Raw genomic sequence first — 19,899 nt, 5'->3', positions numbered from 1 at the left:
AATGTATAGTGAAAAATATCAGAGCAGGGATTACTGAGGGAATATATTATAAAAATATATACTAGAATAGAAAGTGAGAAAAAGAATTTCAAACACCTATATAGTCTAAGAAATAGAAAGGTACTAGAACAAGCTAGATGTTGAGTTTGGCTACAAAAAAAAGGAAGGCAGGGTTTTCAATTTTGGAGGTGATATCCCTCAAAATTGTTCTGAGAGTAAATGTTTCTCTTTAATTTTTTAATAAAATCAAACATCAGAATTCTGGAATATTTGGGATTATCTAACTGCCTTAATTCTACAGGGCCCCAGAGAGCTCAAGGCACTTGTCTGAGGTAACACAGTGAGCTTAAGGACTCAAAGTCAGATTTCCCCCCAAAAAAGATTTATTCTTTTCACTACCTCCTGCTGCCTCCCTATTGCCACTGAGTTGAGTTTCCTTTTCCAACATTCTTGGATCCCTGCTCAGAGTTCAGTCAACCAGTGAAGAGATAATATTTGCTAAGGAGGCCTTAGATATTGCTGATTTTCTAGTATTAGTGGTTACTTCAATTCTCAATTACATGGCAGAAAAAAAAATGAATGCAAAAAGGGGTGTGAAAAAAATACATTAAGCACCAACAGAAATGTTAGGTAATACAGAAAATCAATTAGATGCAGTTGCTACCCTACTGGGCTTGTAATTTAATTCTAGAAATAATACAAACATGAAGATACATTCCACTGGAGATGGTTAGCAACAGGGAGGCTCACCTAATGAGATGCTAGTTAATGATAGGAAACTGAGTCCTGGCACAGCAGAGACTGCAGGATGAAAGACTAGATAGTGCAAGATCAGAGTTTATCTTTCATTAAGAAGATGAATTCTAAATAGGCATATCAAGGATTGACTTCAGATCTCTATAGAAGTGGAATCTAATTCCGGACTTACGACAGAAGAAGAAAAATTACCTTGAGCTATTTATTTTAATCTAACTGTTGGGCTAGGGGGTCGCACTTTAGCTCAGTTGGTAATAGAACCAGTTTTTCTATCACATTCCCACAACTTGACTGATTTCTAACACTTAGGGTTTTTTTAAGATTTTCTTTATGTATTAGAGAGAGAGAGAGAACAAGCACGCACATGAGTGGGGAGAAGGGCAAAGGGAGAGAGAAAGAGAAGCAGACTTGATGCTGAGTGCGGAGCCCTGTTTGGGGATCAAGCTCATGACCCTGAATGACCTGAGCTGCACTTAACCAGCTGAGCCGCCCAGGTGCCCGATTTCTAACCCTTTGGCTAAAGTTTGATACTTCCTCCCCAATCCCCATCTTGCTCATATAACATCCCCTCACAGTGTCTAGAGAAAGAAGACGTGCTAGCTTCAAAATTTTGGAGAAGTTGGTCAATGCATTAAGGTAATGTTTTGACTAAAGCAATTTAGGATTAACCTGTAATCTCAAATTTAATTATAAATTGGATTAAAATAAACTAGGTCCTGAACAATTCAGGCAAATACCTGATCAACTGTCCCAGGCCCATTTACCTCTTCCAGATCTATAACATTTATTCCCTTAATCCTTTTAATTGTTGAAAAAAAAATTTAGATCTACCTGTTGATATTGGTGCTTGTCTCATAGCAGACATGCACGTTTTGTTAGTTTAGTCAAATGATAAAAAGCAAATGAGGGGTGCCTAGGTGGCTAAGTTGCTTAAGCATCTTGATTTTGGCTCACAGTTGTGAGATCAAGCCCTGTGTTGGGCTCTGCGCTGAGCTTGGAGCCTGCTTACGATTCTCTCTCCCTGCCCCTCTACTGCCCACCCCACGCAAGTGAGATGAAGTTGTTTTAGGAATGAGAGCAATAGAAAAATAGATTCGTTTAAAGTCCAATAAAAGGCGTTGTTTTAATATATGCATCATAGAAACTTTATCAATCTCAAGGGGTGCCTGGGTGGCTCAGTCAAATAAGTGTCTGCCTTCTGCTTAGGTCATGATCCCAGGGTCCTGGGATTGAGCCCTGCATCAGCAGGGAGCCTTCTCCCTCCTCCCCACTCTTGCTCTCTCTCAAATAAATAAATAAATCTTAAAAAAAAAGAAAGAAAGAAAATTTACCAATATCCAAAATGTATTGTAATCTGTAGGTATAGATTTCAGAAAATGTCCTCTCTCCCAGTTTTTAGATGAGTTGTTTCTATGGATGGCAGTGTTCAGTAGCAGAAAGCCCAAGTAACTGATAGCTCTGCCACTTCTGTTTGCTTGTTTTGGGGGTGGAACTAAGGTTTATTCCAGATCTAAAATAGCAACCTCCTTCTTCAGAACATGAACCTGGGAATCTTCTTATTACCACCAAGTAAACAGTCATTCTTGATTTATAGGACAATGCAAAGGAAAAGAACGGGAGAAGAAAGAAGAAACAATGTACTGTATATGTGGAAAGTTGGGCCTTTTTTACTTTGAAGCTTGTAATAAAAAGTTATGATTCTAGGGGCCCCTCCGTGGCATAGTCAGTTGAGCGTCTGGCTCTTGGTTTCATCTAGGGTCTTGGGTCTCAGGGTCTTGGGATGAGCCCCACCTTGGGCTCCACTCTCAGCAAGGAGTCTGCTTGGGATTCTTTCTCCCTTTCTGTCTGCCCCTCCCATTCGTGCTCTCTTGCTTAAATAAATAAATAAATAAATAAATAAATAAATAAATAAATATTTTTTTTAAAGTTATCATTCTAGATTAAGGGGCAACTTTTAAATGATTTTCAATGCTCTTATACATTGAACTAATAAAAGTATAGTATTGTGATCAAATAGAGCTAGTACTATATCCTATAGTGATTTGACCACACAGCTTAATGATTAACTGTTCAGCTGCTGAAGCCAGACTCCTGGGGTTCAAATACCAGCTCTGCCATTTAGTGGCTTATGGAATGAAGGCTTATTTAATCTCTTTAAGATTCTGATTTCCCACCTGCAGAAGGAAATGAGGTGATTATATTAAATGAGAAAAATGCATGTTTAGTATTTAACATAGCATCTCACACATTTTTTTTAATTTATTTATTTATTAGAGGGAGAGAGAGAGACAGCCAGCGAGAGAGGGAACACAAGCAGGGGGAGTGGGAGAGGAAGAAGCAGGCTTCCCAGTGGAGCAGGGAGCCTGATGCGGGGCTCGATCCCAGGACCCTGGGATCATGCCCTGAGCCGAAGGCAGACACTTAACAACTGAGCCACCCAGGTGCCCCAGCATCTCACACATTCTAAACCATCAATAAATATTAGCTATTAGCATTTGGACTATTACATTGAATTGATACGAATTATAATAAGACCACTTGACAAGAATTCATCCTGGGGAAGATATTTTGAAATCATATTATCAGAGAATTGTTGAAGGAACTGGCATTGGTACCCCAGAGGAGAGGGGACTCTGTCTCTCTTCAAATATTTGCAGAATTCTCATGTGGAAAAAGGGACCAAACTAAGAGGAAAGTGTTAGTTTCAGGAAGGAAGATATCACCTTGATATGAGGGGGGAAAAATTCAGACAATGTGAGTTGTCCAACAATGGAGTCTCTTGAAATAGTGAACTTCTAGTCACTAGAAGCATTCAAGTAGAAGCTGAGTAACCATATGGCAAAGCTGTTTTCCCTAACTTTTGATATACCAATCATTCTGGACTTACTTCTTTTCCTGGAATATTCCACCCTCTTTCCCATCTGTGGGTCTTCACCCATATGTTTCCTCTGCTTGAAAGACTCCCACTTCTTTTTCACATCCCATCCAGCACATACATCCTTTCTTCTGCCTGACCCTTCTTAATCTTTTAGGTTTTAGACTCAGTTCCCCTGCCTTTATCTTCCTTTTGCACTCTCTGCCCTGTGTCTTAGCATCATCTATTACACTTGGTTATATTATTTTAATGTTTTCCTTCCTTAAAAGACTGGATTTTTTAATTGTTCTATCCTCAGTACCTGGTATACAGTAGGTGCTCAATAATTTTTTTATTGTATTATGAATGTAAGACTCTCTAAGACCATGATTCCAGGAAGGAATGGAGAATCTTCATCTGAAACATTTTATTTTTGCTGATTTTCAAATTAGGCAAAAGAATCCCCATTGGATCTTGGAAATTATACTGATACTCAGTATCATTCATTTCAGACACAACCAACTTCAAACCACCCTAGTGCAAGGGACACAAACTCAAATGTCTGTACAGGAAAGGAAGTAACATGACTATGTGCGGTGGGCCAAGCACAAGGCAGTAGAGAATGGTGACATTTATGATGAAGACTAGAGCGTGGATGCCCTATTTAACAGCATTCAAATAGTAGTAGTTTCCTCCAAGTTTTAAATATATGGTAACCCTTATTAATTTAAAGTTCACCTGTATCTTATTTTCTTATTTACTTTCAGTGAAAATGATTTTTAAGCATAATAAAAATGGTGGACACGAATAGAATCAGATGGGCCAGCAGTAATTAGAATAAAAGGTTCTGACAAAGTAATGGTGTATGAATTCCCCAAAGCTGAAATTATGTGCTTTGCTCAGATTTTTCAGAAAATTAGATTTGAGAGGTTTTCAAAGATTTGAGATAATAGTTCTTAGCAAATGCAGAGGCAGATGTTACTAGGTAATTCAAATTAGTTAATAGGTACTGCAGATCAGCTCTAAATGAAAATTTTGGAGTGAATTTATATTTGGTTTACTCAAGGAATTTCTTAAGATTTAAATTTGAGATTTTGAGTGGATGGCTTTGCTGACTTCAAGGTCATTGAAATGTGTCCTGCCATCACCATTAATTTCCCAAACCTTGTCGCCTGTGTGCAGTGGGATAGGATTCCCGAATATGAAACATGTTTGTTTTTTTATCTCTTTTCTTGGCTCTTCATTTTTTCTCTTTTGCTGTTTTTTGAAAATTGGCTCTGGATTTTTTTTTTTTAAGATTTTATTTCTTTATTTGATAGAGAGAGACAGCCAGTGAGAGAGGGAACACAAGCAGGGGGAGTGTGAGAGGAAGAAGCAGGTTCCCAGTGGAGGAACCTGATGTGGGGGCTTGATCCCAGAACGCTGGGATCACGCCCTGAGCCAAAGGCAGACACTTAACGACTGCGCCACCCAGGTGCCCCTGGCTCTGGATTTTTTAAAAAGAATTAATTTAAAAATAATTTCTAAATTTTAAATTTTGAAACAGTTTCAAATTTAAAGAAAAGTTGCAAAGAAAAGAAAAGTACTGTTAAAGAAAACAGTACAAATAACTTTCTTTGTAGAGCCAGTTGAGATTGATGCCCCATTACCCTGGGTACTTTAGTGTCTCTATTTTACAAACAAGGACATTCACCTTCATAACTCAATATCACCTTCAGATCTTTAGACACAATTCAGGCTCCATTATTTGTCCCAATCATATCTTTTATAACAAAAGATTCCAGTTCAGAATCACGTTCTGCATCTAGTTTTCATGTCTCTGGTCTCCTTCAGTCTGTATCAATTGGTTAGTGTTTCCTTGACTTTTGTGACCCTCACACATTTTGAACCTTTAAGACTAGTTGTTTTGTAGAGTGTCTGTTGTTTCCTTATTTTTAGACTCTGGCTGTTTATCTTTGGCAGGAGCACTACAGAAACGGTGCTATGTTCTTGCACCATTGCCTCACATCAGGAGGTACATGATGTCACTTTGTCCCATTTTGGGGGGAAAATATTTTGAGACTGTGTACCTATCCCTTCCTCATTAAACTTCTAATTTATCTGTTTGCTTATGTATTTATACCTACATAGATTACAGGATTCCTTGTTTATTCAGTTAAATGTAATTTTTTATTGTGTTAATATATTTTTTAAATATTTAAATTTGGCCAGTGGGTCAAATTTGATGCTTGAGTTTGTGATAGGCTGGTATCTGTGTCGTATTGCCATCCCCCTCATTTTCTTTTCTTTTTTTTAAAGATTATATTTTTTATTTGAGAGAAAGAGAGCATGAGCAGTAGTGAGGGGCAAAGGGAGGGGGAGAAGCAGGCTCCCTGATGAGCAGGGAGCCCAATGTGGGGCTCCATCCGAGGACCCTGAGGTCATGACCTGAGCCGAAGGCAGAAACTTAACCAATTGAGCCACCCAGGCTCCGCTCTGCATCATTTTCTGACATTCTCTAAGCAGTGTATCTATCACCCTTCTCTCTCTCTCTCTCTCTCTCTCTCTCTCTCTCTCTCTCTTTGTATGTCTGTACATATATTCTGTAGCTTTGGCTGGGCTTGGAAACAGTGAGACTCCAATAGCAATGAGCACACCTAGCTCTCAGCTGTATACTTAAAGAAGCTAGGGTTTCTTGGAAAAGTGGGTATTTCCAGGGTTGGGACAGAGAAAATACATGATGAGGCAGAAACAACTTTTCTGAAACCAGAAAAAAGGAAATAAATAAGTTATACACACCCATTTATAGCTAAGTTTCATGTCTCTCTATGCATTTTGAAATCCAGGCATTCATACCCATATCTTTAATTCTAACCCAACACTATAGCAGTCTTGTTTTCCTGTTTTTCATGTTAATAATTCCCTTGATGGATAGTGAGAAGCCTGGCTCCTCTTATGAACAATGTATTTACTTTTTTGGTCTACCTCACTGTGTTGAAACCAATCCCCTGCTTCTCACTCTGAATAGACACCCTCCTTACCCCACCTGGATTTTGACCTCCCATGTCTGACTTCTGAACTGTGTGTTTCCTCTTCACCTTGTTAGGGACCCACCTTCTCTGTGTTACTGTGGTGCCTTCTGTCCTAGTATGGAATAGCCTTTCTCTAGGCCTCTGAAAAAGGATTTTCAGGCGCTGAATTGTTCCAGAAGGGAAAGGGAAGAGAAGGAGAACAGAATGGGACATCTCAATGGAAAATAAACGCTGGAGAAATAAGAGACAAATGCTATAGCCCACTAAGGAACTTTACACTACTCAGTGTGCATATGCCTTTAGATGTCAAGAGTGCGGGGTAGGGGGTAGAACACAAATGAGATATAGAGGCGAATGTGAGATAATTAAAATATTAACAAAAATATGAAACTTTTAAAAACTGCTTTTCCCTTAGTTTTCAAGTAACTCCAATATCTATATGTGTAAAATCAATATATCAGCCCTTTCTCCAAACAAACAAAAATGAGTCATGGCTCATTGGTTTAGTATTTGGATACCCGACACTGCATTTGCTTCTAGGTTGTTTATGATAATATTTAGAATGGTGTTGGGAGCAATCCTGCTGCTATGAAAATTTAAATTTTGTTTATTTCTTTCTTTTGTGATTAACTTGTCAACCTTAGCATTCCCAAGATCATAGTATGGAGGGCTTTGTGTTTATTATCCTTCTAAAATGCCGTATGCAGAAATATTCTCCATACCCCTCTGACCTAAAAATCCCAGGGGAAATATTTTGACAATAGATTGCTTACAGGCTTGCTGTAGTTTTTACCTATAACAGAGTCCAAATTTCTTAAAGTATTCTGATACAGATTGCATTTTTGTCTGACTTAAATCATGTCTAAAATTAATTTCAATGTTTATCAAAACATCCTCATGGAACCATCAAATTAGATCAATTGAAAGACAATTTAAAGAAATCCCATGACATATGCCCTTATTTTAATGTGAATGTACGTATTTGTTGGTACAGTTGGTCTCTGTTGCTCACTGAATTCTCAGGAGATTGCTATAGAAAATGAATAGATGCTCCTGAAAGTAACTATGGGGTACTAAACCTTCTAGATGATTTTTGTTTTAAAGAATAACTGTGACTTCAAATATAAAGCCAAGAAATCCACAAACATTAAATTTTTAAACCCTAATTCTTTGTAGTCTACATTTCAAATAAGTCATATAGAATAATAATGGTACCTGTATCTTCAAAGAACAGACTCTAATTTTCTACTGTATCAGAAACTAGGCTAGAATAACACATATTTCTATAACACTTACGTTTTTCTGATAAACTTTCTATAAGGCATTATTTTTTCCTCAGAGTAGGATAATTTTTTTAAAAAATCTAGTGTAAGTATCTTGATATTCAGATCTTCATCCCCTCTCTGCTTCCCAACTGGGTATGTGACTGTGGGTAAGTGAATGGATAAAGCTGTGCTAACCTGCACCACAGAGACTAAAAAAGAAATTTGGATCAGATCAAGGCTTCTTAGCCTCTACTGTGTCATGGATGTCTTTATCAGGCTGGTAAAGCCTATGGTCCTTCTAAGAATAGTGCTTTGAAATCAATATAATAAATAGAATTACAAATAAAACCAATTATATTGAAATTCAGTTATTAAAGTAGTAAAACACAAATTTATGATATGGTAGTTTGTGTGTCTTTATTATAGCACTAAAGAAATAAACAAATATGGTAAACCCGTAACTACTGTAATTTGTAACGTCACCATGAGTAGAAACTGACCTTTGAGGTATCTGCAACAACACTAGTGTGATTTGAAAATATCTGTGATTTTTATTTGTAACAAAGTCACAAGTACTTCTAAGAACATTGTGGCTTGTTGCCCACATTCATCATTAATGGAAATGCTAGATTTTGATCAAAAGGTAGAGAAAATAGAAGTGTAATTTTTTTTTCCTTTCCAAGTTTACAAGTGCCCTGAATGAATTCTATCCATTAGTTAAAGGAACTTTCCTACAAAAACATTCTAGGACTTTATAAACGATCCTGCCAGTTAGGTAAGGTGGCATACATTTAGAACTGCTCTGCTCCAAGTGTGGTTCACAGACAGCGGCAACAGTGTCACCCACCTGCAGCTTGTTAGAAGTGCAGAATGTCTGCCCGACCTCAGATCTACTGGATCTGAATCTGCATGTTTCCAAGACGCATAGGTGATGTGGTGTGCACAGTAATGCTTGAGAAGACTGCTACGGATGAAGCTGTTCAGCCTGTCTGGGAGCTTTTTAGCTATGATCAAACCAAGTATCCTAGGATTGCTTAGATCTGCAGTCAACTTCTTCCATTTGCTAAAAATTTGCTCTTAAACCTGCGGTCCAAGAAGTTGGTTACAGGCCTTTCAGCAAGGCCAACAGTGCTGTAGACACCCAATTGAGATTTTCATAGTTACTTCAGGATCAATAATTGAGCAAGATGCCAAGAGCCCCAGGCAGTAGTTTGAGATTTGTCAGAAGCAGATTGTCTCTGAAGTGGTAGGGTGTGGGGGAGAAGTGGTAACAAGTCTGCATAGAAACATAGGTCCGAGTTGAACTTTATTAAGCATAGGCGAAGCAGAAGAGGGTGGTTCTTGTCTCACAGAGTTGAAGAATGAACCTTGTGGACAAAGGAGGAGGAGCAAAGTAATAGGATTTTATTAATCAAGGATACAGAAAAAGCTCTTAAGAGTGAGAGGGGTCCCAACCAGGTTGCCAATGTGGGCCGCCACCAACAGTCTTTTATTTAGAACTGACCAGAGAGCTTGTGGCCTTAACATTCTTGGGATGTCTTGGTTTGAGTAAGGACTAGCCATCTTTAATCGCTTACTTCTTTGGGGTCTAGTCATTTTTTTGTCTGCCATAAAAAGAACCCACCTCTGACAACCAAGGCAGGGTGGCCTGGTTTATGCCTCAGCATTTCAGGGATTTTTGGTGAGCCTAGTCATGTAGTCCCCTACCTATCCCTCTCTACCTAACCCCGCTTGTCCCTTACTCATTGGCAGTGTTTGTTCTGTAGGGTTTGGTTTGAGCACTGTTAACTGTTTGCATATCACAGTTGATCTTGTGAATATGTGTTTTTCACTGCTCTGGAACCAGTTTTATAGGTATGTAAAATATTAAGTAGTTGACGTCTTACGAACAGAATCATGTCTATGTGGATAGAAAAGCCACTCCTGAAGTGTCTTCTAGTGAAATCCTCAAACAGAAACTTCGGTGCAGTGTAAATTTATTGAGCATCTGTTTTGTACGAGTGGAAATTCAGAAATGAAGAAGACACTGTTCCTGCCTTAAAAGAATTGCCAATTTGTTGTAAGCCAAGAAAAAAATATATAGATAGTTAGATGATAAGAGTTTAAGTTCTATGATAAAAGCAGACACAAGATACTATTTATAGTGGTATGGGGGGGTGCATAGAACTTTTTAAGTTCCCGTTTACTCATCTACTCATTGACCCACATTAATTCATTCCTTTACCAATGTTTACTGAGCCATTATCCAATGTCACACACTGATCTTTATGGCTGACTGTAGAATGCTGACATTGGAAGTGGTAACATAGGTCTAGGTTGAGATTGTTTTGGGGTTTTGTATGCCCTGTTTAGAATGTTGAACCTTATCCAACAAGGAACTAAAAGATTTTTAAGTAGGGAAATTACTGATGAGATTTGAATTTTAAGATCATCACTCTTGGGACAGAGGATGAGAGGTGACTCTAAATGGGGCTTCTGAAGCTCATTTTAAGGAAGATAGCATTCTTGTGTTCACTTCAAGTTCTCTTGTAGCTTTAAAAATCTCTCATTTGTTTCTAATTAATAGTGTTTACAAGCAAATATCTGGTTTGTGTTGGAATTTTATGTGTTGTACTTTTTGTGAAATTTTTAGTTCAGCAACATAATTAACATTTTTTTTCCTGTCATTATTTTGCAGCTTTGGACCCTTGTCTTGATTTTATGGCCAGTCATTATTTTCATAATTTTGGCTATTACCCGGACCAAATTTCCTCCAAAAGCAAAATCAACTTGTAAGTAAATGAGATTTGTTTGTTTCCCTAATTTTAGGATTTGGGGATTCTTTTTTTTTTTTTTTCAAGATTTACTTACTTAATTTGAGAGAGCAAGAAAGAGTGTGTGTGTCTGTGCACACTGGGGAGGGGCAGAGGGAGAAGGAGAGAGAATTCCAAGCAGACTCCTCACTTAGAGTGGAGCCCGACACGGCACTCAATCTCATGACCTTGAGATCATGATACGAGCCAAAACCAAGAGTCAGACGCTTAACCAACTACGTCACCCAGGTGCCCCTAATTTTGGGATTCTAGTTAAAATTTATTTTGATACCTCCTTAGTGTTCTATTCTAAATTTTTAAATAGTGTTTCCACTTGAAAGTATTTGTATAAATACTTAGTCTGTTTTATTCTCCTGCTTTTTGAATTAGTTAGAAAGGTGAGCCTGTAAGATTCATCTAAAAAATTATGAAGCAGGTAGGAGCCAGAATATATTTTAATCTTTGTAAAATTTTGACTCATTTATTATTCACCTCATAAAGTTCATTATGGTATGTACGACACAAACAAGTGGCAGTCTCAAGCCAGATCATCCTTTACTTTCATGTTGTAGCAGAAACCATAGACTGGTATTTGATCAGCTGGCCAAATGAAATGCAGAGTACTGTACGAATCTCTTCTCTCTGTTCAGGGCTGGTATGAGTGGTGCAAACATATCAACACATTTAGTTTGAAAGAACATTGTTTTCCAGTTGGTGCTATTTTAGCTACGTTATTGTCATTACCTAGTTGAAAAATGGGCACCATGCCAACTCAGGCCATTATTTCCTTTTGGATCCAGAATGGAGATGCTGGAAAACCTCAGAGAAGTCCTCAGAACTGAGGGGGATGAGCTTTTTAACCCCAGTGATCTGACCGGTGGCCTTTTTTGCTTTTGTTCTTAAACTTTGGAGCAGTTTTCTTTTTTTTTTTTTTTTTAAAGATTTTATTTATTTATTTGACAGAGATAGAGACAGCCAGCGAGAGAGGGAACACAAGCAGGGGGAGTGGGAGAAGAAGCAGCAGGCTCATAGCGGAGGAGCCTGATGTGGGACTCTATCCCAGAACGCCGGGATCACGCCCTGAGCCGAAGGCAGACGCTTAACCGCTGTGCCACCCAGGCGCCCCGGAGCAGTTTTCTTGGTAGAGGAGTGAAGGTTAGGTGAGATGTTTGATGTCTCACAAAGCAGTCATCTTCTGAAAAGCTTCTCGTAGGCCAAATTTCTGTAAATCAGATTGTATTTCAGATAAATTATGGTAATTTGCTATGTAAAAGAAGACTATACTGAATTATTTGTAAAGAGAATAATGAGCTAGTGACTTTAAAAAAAAAGGGGTTTTCAATCACCCAGTCCTAAGAAGATGACAGCCATGGCAGAACCTTGATTCATACACAATAGAATAATTTGGAAGAGAACATCAGTTCAATTAGTGTAAAGTATTTAAACTCTTGGTGCTAGAATGAATAATTCCTTACATCTGAAAAGTACCTTTCCATTTCTAAAGGACTTTTGCTCAAGTTATTATGCAGAGTTGTTGATGAGATTTTATTGTTTATAAAAGCAGCATAATTGTGTTCTCTTCATACTGTGTGTATATTAGTTCTTTATAACAGATTAAGTCCATTGTATATTGTTGAAATTTATGTATTCTTGCTTACCTTAAGTAGCATGGACTTCAGAAATAATGCATTCAGCACATAAGGATAAACACTCTTTGAACTGGTTTAAGATTTTGTCACTAACAATAGTGACAAAAGGAGTTTATTAGCTTCTTTCAACAACTTATTTCTGCCAGTTTCTTGTTTATAAGGAGTTTTTCAGTTATGTAACGAGTTTCTCTTAAAAAACTTACAAGACAGAAATACAAGGTGTGTGAGTGAGTCTTAATTGGCGCTACCTGATGGAATTTAGAGATTCATGGAGGAAACCATGGAGAGCACTTACAGTTCCACTAAATTATGAAGAAAAAATTGGAAAAACCATGTGATGAGTGCTTAAGACCTAATCTTTCAAAGGTTCTTCAAAAACACAATATCCAGAAGGAGATGAATAACCACCTTTTACTATGGACTTATGATTTTATGCTAATAATAGTTATGAGGTGATTGTCTTTATGTTTGTGGGTAGGAAAGAACAGAATTATAGGGAAGTTCAAACATTGGAAATATTTTTGCTAGTTTCTCAGACCTTATAAGACTTAGTTAAAAAATAGTTTATTGTTTTTATTAGAACTTTTTGAGAACTATTAGAGGGAAAGTACCCTCTCATTTTACAGAGGAGAACACTGGGACCCAAAGAGAATGTAATTTTTCAAAATTCAGTCATGTGGGATAGGAGAGAAAGGTTTTGGGAACTATCTTTACTTTGTTCTTGAGATTTGTCTCATATTTTACCCTCTTATACGTAGAACCAAAATACAAACTGTGTCCAAAATGTCAACTCATCCTCTAATCAGGCGAGTATAAAATATAATTTTATAATTGAAGGTGCTATCTGTAGAGCAAAGTAGAGAATCTGAAACTGGTATAGATGCAGTTGCTTTTTCTCCCTGTTGTGGTAGAGAGGGAATAACTCCAAAATGAAAGTTTGGATTCAGGGATTTTTATTCTTTTTTTTTTTTAATTATTGTTGTTTTTCTTTGTTTCTCATATCTATTATAGTGAAAGATTAAAGGGAGTTCATAATAATCAATGATAAAAATAAATATTTCTTGATTTCATATGAGCCTGATGGTTAGAATGGTAATGGCCATGTTACTCAGTTCACAGTGGAGAAAACCAGTGCACGGAGAGAGTAAGTAACTTGACCAAGATTGTACAGTTAATAAGTGGTGCTGTCAGGATTTGAACCCAGGCAGTCTGACTCTAGACTCTCGTTTTAAGCTTATGGATTCACATTTCTTATATCTGTGAGTCAGTACTAATTTCTCTTGTTGCATTATTTAGGTTTCAGAAAAGTAGACTAAAAGTTAGAGATTAGGAACGTAAACACCCCATCTCTGTCTCTATCATGAAATCAAGAAATAGGAGGAAAGGTACATTACAATGTATGAATCAAGAGTCTAATGAAGACATACAAATGGCTAAAAGACACATGAAAAATTTTCAAAATCATTAGCCATCAGGGAAATTCAAATCAAAACCACACTAAGATACCACCTTACGCCAGTTAGAATGGCAAAAATTGACAAGGCAAGAAGCAGCAATCGTTGGAGAGGATGTGGAGAAAGGGGATCCCTCCTACATTGTTGGTGGGAATGCAATTTGGTACAGCCACTCTGGAAAACAGTGTGGAGGTCCCTTAAAAAGTTAAAAATTGAGCTACCCTATGATCCAGCCATTGCACTAATGGGTATCTACCCCAAAGATACAGACGCAGTGAAGAGAAGGGCCATATGCACCCCAATGTTCATAGCAGCATTGTCCACAATAGCCCTTCAACAGATGACTGGATTAAGAAGATGTGGTCCATATATGCAATGGAATATTACTCAGCCATCAAAAAGAATGATTTCTCAACATTTGCTGCAACATGGACGGCACTGGAGGAGATAATGCTAAGTGAAATAAGTCAAGCAGAGAAAGACAATTGTCATATGGTTTCTCTCATCTATGGAACATAAGAACTAGGAAGATCGGTAGGAGAAGAAAGGGATAAAGAAAGGGGGTAATCAGAAGGGGGAATAAAGCATGAGAGACTATGGACTCTGAGAAACAAACTGAGGGCTTCAGAGGGGAGGGAGGTGGGGGAATGGGATAGGATGGTGATGGGTAGTAAGGAGGGCACGTATTGCATGGTGCACTGGGTGTTATATGCAACTAATGAGTCATCGAACTTTACATCAAAAACCAGGGATGTACTGTATGGTGACTAACATAATATAATAAAAAATATTATTATAAAAAATAAAAAAAGAGTTATCCTAAATATTAGTATTCAGTGGAGAATTCTGCCTTTCTCTGACTAATTCTTCATGAATCATTGTAGTTGTAATAGCATCGAAATCGGGTCCCGTTTAACAGAGTTAAAATCCTTTCTGGGCTACCGTGACTGCTTCAGTGCTAGTTGGGCAACAGAGAAAGGAAGAAACTCCAGGCTACATCCCAGCTGAAACTCAGCTATGGTGAGAAAGGAGTTATCTTGTGGGCACATTATGCTCCCAGAATAGCTGGGCAGGTGTGTAGGACTGATACATCATTTAGAACAAATATAATTAGTGACTTAAAGGGCTCCCTCCACAGTTTTCTTACTGATGGGTGTCTGGAGAAGTGTGGATGTTTGGTGAGCCAGGAAGCTGCTGCAGTGTCTGCCGTGGTGAGCACCTGTCCTGTGCATGATACTTACTTCTGGCACCGCCTGCCTTCACTTACGCCCTTCTGTGTCACCAGACACAGCTTCGTAACTAGCTTCTGCAAATAATAAGTCCCAGGAAAGGAAGGCTTCCCAAGCCTGGCAGACGGGCCCGGATGCTTCTTGTTCACGTAGAGAAGAAATGGGCTAAGGCACCACATTTGAAATAGTTCCAACCTCTTATAATCTTTACATGCAGTGACTTGTCAGGAGGCAAACTTTAAAGCCGAAACATCATGCTTAGGAGCAAAGATAAACAAAACAAAACAAACCCTCAAATGCCTTTAGACTAAGCCCAGCTCTAATGTAGTGAGTAATCTTTGTCTCCTTTGAGCGCGCACATACCCACGAAGTGCCAGCCAGCAATTCCTAATTACTGCGGAGCCCACTACTTTTCAAGAACAACAACAACAACAAAAAAAAAAACCCTGCCATCATGAGATAAGTGGACTCCAAAAATTGCAGTCTTGCCAAATAAGGAGTCGCATTTTTATGAAGTTAATGAAAAACAGTATTTTTCAAGTAGTCAAAAATACCACTAAAAGCACAATGGAAATTATACTGTGTAAGTGTGACATAGCCTGGATTAAACTCTATCTCGAGGCCATCACTTTTAATACCTCGCCTCCCCCAAAGAGAAGAAATTCAGCCTATCTCACATCTGAAAATGAGCTGCTGGTGGAAGGCAGGATCCAACCGCTAATTGAATTGTATCCAAATGTGTGCCCGCACAGGGTTACCCTGAACACTACCCATCTGGGAGTGACTGTAGCTTTGGTAAATGCACGATCACCATGACCAGCATGTCTTTTGACCTCCAGAGCATAACTTTTGTCTTCAGGGATGCAATAAAAGTAATAATGGGGTGCAAATTTATTGAACACCTTAGTACGTGTCAGACACCGTGCTGAGTCCTTCACATAGATTTCCTTAGTGGATACATCGTCTCTATAAACTACATAGTATGATTGTCCCAATTTTAGAGATGACAAAACTGAGGCACAGAGATGTTAAGTAATCTATCCATATTCACACGGGTACTATGTGCCCGAGCCTGGATTTTAAACAGAGTTTTACCTGCAGATTCAGTAGTTGTATTCAGGTCGTGATCGCCAGCAGTGGCAATCCTAAGGTCCGGCTCATTTCCATTTACAGCACCTCCTTTTCTTCCTCATGCCAACTGTTAGCACTACCATAGATGGAACATGGCTTTAAAATTGAACTCTATTGGCTTTTCTACTTGTCAGCAGCTCTAGGAAGAAATGTGAGAAGGAAGATTGAAATTATTGATTAATTGGTGGCTTGTGGGATCCCTGTGTGTTGCTGTACCTACAGTCCTGAATTGTTAAGAGGAAGCTATTGTGTGGTTTTATGTTGAAAGAGCCGATGAGTCATTACTCGAGAGAGTTGTGAAAGTCAGATGAGCCAGGCTTTTTCTGGCCCTGCTCTTGCTTCTGACGTTCCATGTGGCCTGTTTTCAGCGAAGGGACGGCAAGTGCATGAGGACAGGATTCCATTCTGGGGTACACCATGCTCTCCAGCATGCTCATGATTAAACAGTAATAGTTGAGGCACCCATAGTAAATATTTTCCTTTTCTATTTTGATTGGCTCAAAGTTAATGCAAGTTTTGTTCTGGGAAGCTCAGAACTCATCATCATTTATCTCCTGCCAGGTGTTGCCCCACCTGATTTCTCCATTCTCACGTGTGCCAGCAACACCAGGCAGTCTCCCAGCTTAGAAACGTCTGAGTCATCCCCTGACTCCTCCCGTTCCTTCACCTCCCATAACTACGAGCCTTCGAGACAGAATCTATCTTGTGAAATGTGTCCTGGAGTTACCCCTCCCTTTCCATCCTTCCTGCAGTCCCTTGCTTCAAGGTCTCATTGTATTACACTTGTGTTTCTTCAGTAGCTTTTTATTGGGGGGGGGGCACTCTGGAAGTCCAGCCTCTAATTCTTCCCACGGTGTATCACAGATAATCCCTTAAAATTTTCTTTGGGTCTATTAAGTTTCAACTCCCCTTTGTCCTACTTTCAAGACCTTCATAATCAGGATTCACCCGCCCTTCTGTTCGCTGTGCTCTGCAGTATGAGGCCTTTGCCTAAAGAGGCTGTGTTCATTCCCATGTTCATTCCCACTTGGACACGCATGCTCATGTCTCTTCCTTCTCGTCTATCAAAAGGCAAGCTCACATCTAAGGCTTACCCTTTTGTCTTCCCTGCTCATTCAAAACTCCAGTTATTTCTCCTTATATCTCTCTTGTGGATGTACAGGCTAATGGTGGTTTTTGAATGCTTTATGCTTTAATCTCGACTCACTCATTAGACAGATAGTACATCAAGAGCAGAAATCATGTCACAGCCTCATGGTGATATCAGATACCACACGATTCCTACCAGAGAGAACAAAATAAGAATGTAATAAATCATTCAGAATTTAGTACAGTTTGAAAGATACGGGTGATTGGATTATAAAATTCACCCAGAGATGCATAGTAATAAAGTTCAGTGTGAATCTGAGATAGGTAAAGGGCAAGAAGTTAGCTTGCTTTTGGTTTGGTTTTACTTCTCCGATCCAGGTAAATCTGACTGTCCTATCAAAAATATCTCTAACATTAATATCGGGGCAAGAAAAGGGGTATAAAGCTCCCTCACTCCACCCCAGGTAGATCCACTTGGGAATTTCCCTCACAAATTCCTAAGAGTTTGTGTGAATGTGTAGCAAGATTGTTTGTGTGGGAGAGATTTATAGTCTGCTTCTTGCTTAAGTTTCAGAAAATGTGAGAGCAACTTTTGAATTTCCCAGCCAAAGCGCTATCATTTACTTCTTTCATCAGCAAATCAGTAGTTAACAATTTTGGAGGGAAACATTACCCTTTAGATGGCACCATGGAGATAAACTCTGTGAAATTCAAAAATGGAGACTATGACTGTGTCCCCTTGCATTCCGCACCGAGCTGGAGGAACCCAGCAGGAGGGAGGCAATGTGAACATGGCCTGGGCACACTCCTGCATAGGGGCACCTGCAGCTTCTGCTGGGGGCTGTCCCTCTCCCCCTGCTCCTATGGGAAATTCTGCGGTGCTCTCACGCAATGCCGATGGGCACACCCTGATGCCAGATAACAGGACAAAAGGATTTCTCAACTAATGCCCTGTTTGGCTTGGTACACAGAGTTGCATCAGAGAGCCGGAAATATCTTGAAGTACAATAAAACTTAATTTAACAAGTAGGAAAATAGGGGCACCTGAGTGGCTCAGTCAAACATTAGGCTCCTGGTTTCGGCTTGGTTCATGATCTCAGGATCTCGGAATCAAGCCCCAGGTTAGGCTCCGTGCTCAGCCAGGAGTCTGCTTGAGATTCTCTTTCCCTCTCCCTTTGCCCACCCACTCCTCTCCTCGTTCTTTCTCTCTCAAATAAATCTTAAAAGAAAAAAAAAGTAGAAAAATACAGAGTAAATAGCAGCGGCTGATTATACAGCGGAAGATTTCTTGTCTTTTGGGTTTTATTCGCCCATCCTTTCTGCATCATCCCTCCTTCTGATGACTTACCTTACTAGCTTCCCGGAGGTGACAGCCGCACTGGCATCGTCTCTGGGGGCTACATGTCTTCTCTTTTTCACTCCTTATCTCTCTCCTTCCCTTCATAAAGAGCAGAGGGGCTGCTGTTACTCTCAGGTAGGGACTTCTAATACTCAAGTCTATATGATAAAGATACATAATTTGTTATTTATAAAAGTCTCACTAGTAAGTCATCTCACTCAGTGGATGTTTCCAATATACTCCTGAAACTAAGAGGCAGATTTAACAAAGTTCAACCTATTCTCCTTCACTTATCCAAGAGCACAGAGCCCAGACACAGGCTCCAGGTGAGGGTCTGGCTCTGTGGTCGGCTGATGGTGTGTTTTCCCAAGTAACTATTAAGCATTCTACTAAGTATCCTACTAAGGAAACCTGGCCCAGCAAACCTTAGTCATTTTATGTTGCTCTCACTATTCAACTTTTCTCATGCTCTTTGATTAGGTCAGATTGTGTCTTTTGCTTTGATAAATGAACCAGTGTATATTTTTAGAATAGAGCAGCCCTCATGGAAGAAATGGCATAGCATACGATATTTGCTGATCTTGAGTCAGTTAGAATTTCATTGTGGATTCAAATTAGAATGACTTATAATATTTTTACATTAAGAAAAATAAAATCTGTGGTTATTTAAAAATAAAATCTTTTGGTTTGGGTTATATATTTACATATTTATATTTATATGTAAAATTATTATTGTGAGAGGCAGTATAAGGGCTTAGAGCACAGACTCAAGATTCATACTGCCTGGATTCAAACACAAGCCTTAAGTAAATCTCTTGGATGCTCTGAGCCTCAGTTTCCACATTTAGATATTGAAACTAATAATAGCACCCACTTCACAGAGTTACTGTGAAAATTGAATGAGTTAATATTTGTTAAATACTTAGATAAATGTCTGGCACTTAATAAGAGCTGTAATTGTGTTGGATTTTATATTTTATATTTATATTATTTATAATATTATATAGATATAGGGTATAACATCAATCATTGACTATCATTGAGCTAATCTAGCATCATATTACTTGACAGATAAGATAACTGAGACTCAGAAAATTTAGGACTTGATTATAGTTTCACATTTATTCTTGCTTCTGTCCCATATTTAAAGGGTACCTGTTATGTCTGCGCTGATCAAGAAAGCCATGAACCCTCAGAACAATCAGATCTATAGGAGGTTAATAAGTGTGTCAGAATCTGTAATAAATAAATACGCAATGTGGTAAATTCCACAGTGGAGGTAGGCTCAAAAGCGAATCTGCAGAGGAGAGAGAGTCCAGACAACCTTACC

General features: G+C 38.8%; 1 protein-coding gene across 3 annotated transcripts in view; it reads left to right on the top strand.

Moving 5' to 3' along the window:
* Positions 1 to 19,899, top strand: part of ABCA12 (ATP binding cassette subfamily A member 12) — a 218,662-nt gene that overhangs the window by 49,465 nt on the left and 149,298 nt on the right. For all 3 annotated transcript variants that reach the window (XM_087866525.1, XM_045806142.2, XM_087866554.1), the window contains one exon: positions 10,564 to 10,657. In XM_087866525.1, coding sequence (XP_087722651.1) covers positions 10,564 to 10,657 — 94 coding nt within the window. The remainder of the gene's footprint in view (positions 1 to 10,563; positions 10,658 to 19,899) is intronic.

This window comes from Ursus americanus, chromosome 1, assembly GCF_024610735.1.
Source record: "Ursus americanus isolate L20-20 chromosome 1, mUrsAme1.1.p, whole genome shotgun sequence".
Taxonomy (NCBI): Eukaryota; Metazoa; Chordata; class Mammalia; order Carnivora; family Ursidae; genus Ursus; species Ursus americanus.
This window is presented reverse-complemented; position numbering and strand designations above follow the sequence as displayed.